This window comes from Alligator sinensis, unplaced genomic scaffold (genome assembly GCF_000455745.1).
Source record: "Alligator sinensis unplaced genomic scaffold, ASM45574v1 scaffold553_1, whole genome shotgun sequence".
Taxonomy (NCBI): domain Eukaryota; kingdom Metazoa; phylum Chordata; order Crocodylia; family Alligatoridae; genus Alligator; species Alligator sinensis.
In genome coordinates, this window is record NW_005842389.1 from 420,391 (window position 1) to 424,104 (window position 3,714).

At 65.8% G+C, this 3,714-nt stretch overlaps 1 protein-coding gene across 1 annotated transcript; it reads left to right on the top strand.

The window, feature by feature from the left end:
* Nucleotides 1-6: 6 nt before the first annotated feature.
* LOC102369661 (plasminogen activator inhibitor 1) lies at nucleotides 7-3,371 on the top strand. Its single transcript, XM_025211120.1, has 9 exons — nucleotides 7-38; nucleotides 220-545; nucleotides 1,002-1,196; nucleotides 1,431-1,628; nucleotides 1,874-2,072; nucleotides 2,289-2,389; nucleotides 2,465-2,551; nucleotides 2,651-2,734; nucleotides 2,852-3,371. The coding sequence occupies exons 2-9, from the start codon at nucleotides 221-223 to the stop codon at nucleotides 2,887-2,889; spliced, it is 1,227 nt and encodes a 408-aa protein (XP_025066905.1). The 5' UTR covers nucleotides 7-38; nucleotide 220; the 3' UTR covers nucleotides 2,890-3,371.
* The last annotated feature ends 343 nt before the right edge of the window (nucleotides 3,372-3,714 follow it).

The following is a 3,714-nucleotide window of genomic DNA, read 5'->3' on the forward strand; positions in this document are numbered from 1 at the left end:
ATCGCGATCCCGGACCCCACTCCGACTCCACGTGACAAGTGAGGGGGCTGGGGCCCGGCGCCTGGGTCATCTGGGGGGGCACAAGGGGGCCGGGACCCGGCGCCTGGGTCATCTGGGGGGGGGACAAGGGGGCTGGGGTCTGGACGCCTGGGTTCTCTGTGCGCTGGGGGGGTCTGACCTCCCAGACACCTGGGTCCCACTGGCCTCTCTCTTCCCCAGGATGCAGTGCAGCCTGTGGGCTCTGGTATGGGGGGCACTGGCACTGGCGGGTGCCCCAGGGCCCGCAGACCCTCTGGTCCTGGCGCTGGATGCGGCCCCCAAGCCAGATGCGGCCCCTGTGCCGGACACAGCACTGGATGTGGCCCACGTGGCGGCGCTGGACACGGCGCTGGGCTTGCGGCTGTTCCAGGCCGTGGTGGCTGCAGCCCCTGGCAATGCGGCACTGTCGCCCACCGGTGCTGCCGCCCTCCTGCGTGCCCTGCAGCTTGTGGCCCGTGGGCCAGGCCAGGCCCAGCTCCGCACTGCCGCTGGATATGCCCCTCATGGTATGAGTTCTGTTACCCCCGGCCTGAGCTCCCCACAGAGCCCAGTTCTTATCTGGCCCAGGGCCCACCCCGGAGCCAGCCGCATCTAGAGCCTGTTCTACCCAGGCCTTGATGGCCCACTCCAGAGCCAGCCACATCCCAGCTTCATTATCGTTGGCGTTGGCGCTGCATCCAGGCTCTATTTTACCCAGCCCCTGATGCCCCACCCCAGAGTCAGCTGCACTGGAGAGCCCTGTTATACCAAGACATCAATGTCCACCCCAGAGCCAGGTGCATCTCTGCCCTGTTCTAGCTAGCCCCTGATGCTCCACCCTAGAGCCAACTGCATACGGGGGTGTCCTGTGATAACCAGCCAGTGTCCCACCCCAGAGCCAGCTGCATCCTGCCCGTTTTACCTAGCCTTAAGCCCCCATCCCCCCAGAGCCAGCCGCCACTAATCTCTCTCCCTCTCTGCAGAGCCAGGTGCGGGGCAGCTGGAGGTGGCACTGGGGGGCGCAGGGGTGGCACTGGCTGCCGGCATCTTTGTGCAGCATGACCTACCGCTGGTGCCTAGCACCACTGTCCTCGCACCCCTGCTACAGTGCGTCGACTTCCACCACCCCCCAAGTGCCCGGCGCGCCATCAACGCCTGGGCCCGCACCCACACCCACGGTGAGCTGCATGCCTGGGCCCTGGTGGGGGGTGGATACCTAGGTCTCCTGGGTGGGGGCAGGGGTGGATGCCTGGGTCCCCTGGATTGGGAGGGTCCCGGACACCTGAGTTCCTTTTGGGTGGGGGCCATGGGTTGCAGCCCGGACACCAGGGTTCTCTTGGGTCCTGGATGCCTGGGTCCCCTGGGTGGGGGTTCCCAGACACCCGAGTCCCACTGACACTGTGTGCCCACAGGCCGGATCAGGGAGCTGGTGGGCGCGGGGGTGCTGGCAGGGGGGGCTGCGCGCCTGGTGCTGGCCAACACTGTCCACGTGCGCAGTGCCTGGGCCCGGCCCTTTGACCCCCGTGCCACGTGGCCCCGCCCCTTCCATGTGCCACACCGCCCCCCCACACTCGTGCCCACCATGGCGCAGGCGGGGCGCTTCCTCCATGGTGAGTACACTTCCCCCCTACCAGATACCTGGGTTCTCTGTCAGGGAGGGGGGTGAGGATGCCTGGGCTCTTCTTCTGGGGGGGGGGTCCCAGAAACCAGGGTTCTCTCCCTATGGGGGGGGGAGGGGGACTAGGAGCCCTTGGCTCTTTTTTTGGGGGGGGTCCCAGACACCTGGGTTTCCTCTCCATGTGGGGGGGGTCCTGGATGCCTGGGTTCCCTCCCCTTGACCCCTGCTCCTTCGCAGGGGAGTTTACAACTGCCGAGGGGCTGGAGTACGAAGTGGTGGAGCTACCCTATGCCAGGGGGGGGCTGAGCCTGCTGCTGGCGGTGCCCCTGGTCCGCGACGCCCCCCTGGCACCGCTTGCCCGCACCCTCAGTGCCTCCCTGATCCGTGCCTGGACCCGGGGCCTGACCCCCCGGCCCCGCCTGCTGCTGCTGCCCAGGTCTGGGGGGTTCAGGGGCCTGGACGCCTGGGTTCTCTGGGGTGGGAGAGGGCTGCTGGGTGACAGTAGGGAAGCCCGGATGCCTGGCTTCTCTGTAGGGGAGCACAGTAGGGGGTGGGAGCAGGGGATCTGGGACCCAGGCTCCTGGGTTCCCTAGGAGGGGAGGGGGCTGGATCCCACACCCCTGGGTTCCCTGATCACTCTCCCCCCCCACAGATTCTCGCTGGAGGCCGAGTGTGACCTGCGCACCCCCTTGCGCGCTCTGGGCATTCGTGACGTCTTTAACCCCCATGCTGCCGACCTCTCCGGCCTGACCCGTGAGTGACCCCTGACCCCCGCAACCCGCGACCCCTGTCCCCTCCCTGATCTGACCCCCCAACTCTCTCCTGCAGTCGAGGAGCCGCTGTTCGTGTCCCAGGCTCTGCACAAGGTTAAGTTTGAGGTCATGGAGGGTGGCACCGAGGCGGCTGCTGGCACGGGTAAGAGCACAGGGGAACCTGGACACCTGGGTTGTTAGTGGGGGGAGATGGGGGTCTCCCCTCCCCAACCCGGCCCCTCTGACCCCCATCTCCCCCCAGCCGCCGTGTTCGTGGCCCGCATGGCACCGCCGGAGCTTGCCCTGGATCGGCCCTTCCTCTTCATCCTGCGGCACAATCCCACCGGTACGGCCCGTGGGACCCAGGCGTCTGGGTGACACCCCTGCCCCCCGGGGACCCCCCTAAATGCTGGGAGGGCACAGCTACAATAACCCCCCTGACTCTGCCTTCCTCTCCCTGCAGGTGCTGTCCTCTTTGTGGGGCAGGTCATAGACCCCTGAGTTTTTTGGGGGGGTCTTTTGTGCCCCCCCATAATGGACTGGACCCCCTGGATAACTTGGGGGGGTTAAGCCCCCCCACCACCAGGATCGATACCTCTGGTCTCCATGGGTCCGGGGTGCTCCCAGAGGCCTGCAGGAACTTTCAGCAGCATCTAGCGTCTCAGCTTGAGTTCAGCAAGAGTCAGCAAAGAGTCGGCAGGCCCTGCTGCCGAGGCTTTGGGTGTGGGATATTTCTAGCAGCACTGGGAGGCTGGGTCGGCGTGTCCTGTCCCCCTTACCACTGCCAGGGACTCCCTCTTGGCCGCAGGAGATGCTGAGTCGTGACTCAGTGGTCCTGGTGGGACTGGACCCAGCCCCCCGCCCCCGAATCAGGGCTGGGATTGCGTGTATTTATAGTGCCCCAAAGCTGGGCCTGTGGGGGCTTTGCTGCCCCTTTTTGGGGGCATTTGGGAATATTTAATGAATAAAGAGAATTCATTATTAAGGGGTCATTACTGTCAGTGCTGGGGGGGCTGGGGTGGTCTTGGAAATGGGGTGTTGGGGGTCACGGGTTTGGGGTCATGGGGTTTGGGAGGCAGGGCTTAGGGTCAGGGCAGCTGGGACTTTGGGGGCCACAGGGGGGCTGGGGGCAAGGGACTGGGCGTAGCAGGATTTGGGGGTCACGGGTCACGGGGTCGGGGCGGAAGTGCCTTGTGGCCCCCCCAGCGGTGTGCCCCCCCTTGTTGCCATGGAGACAAGCGCCCTGTTGCCATAGAGACGGCCTTTCCCGTTGCCATGGAAACAAATAACTTTTACCCCCCCCCCCACACTGTTACCATGGAAACA

Coding starts and splice junctions, on each gene's coding strand:
- LOC102369661 (XM_025211120.1), top strand. CDS start 221: ATGCAGTGCAGCCTGTGGGCTCTGGTATGGGGGGCACTGGCACTGGCG. Junction 2,073..2,288: donor CGCCTGCTGCTGCTGCCCAG/GTCTGGGGGGTT, acceptor CCCCCCCCACAG/ATTCTCGCTGGAGGCCGAGT. Junction 2,390..2,464: donor CGACCTCTCCGGCCTGACCC/GTGAGTGACCCC, acceptor TCTCTCCTGCAG/TCGAGGAGCCGCTGTTCGTG.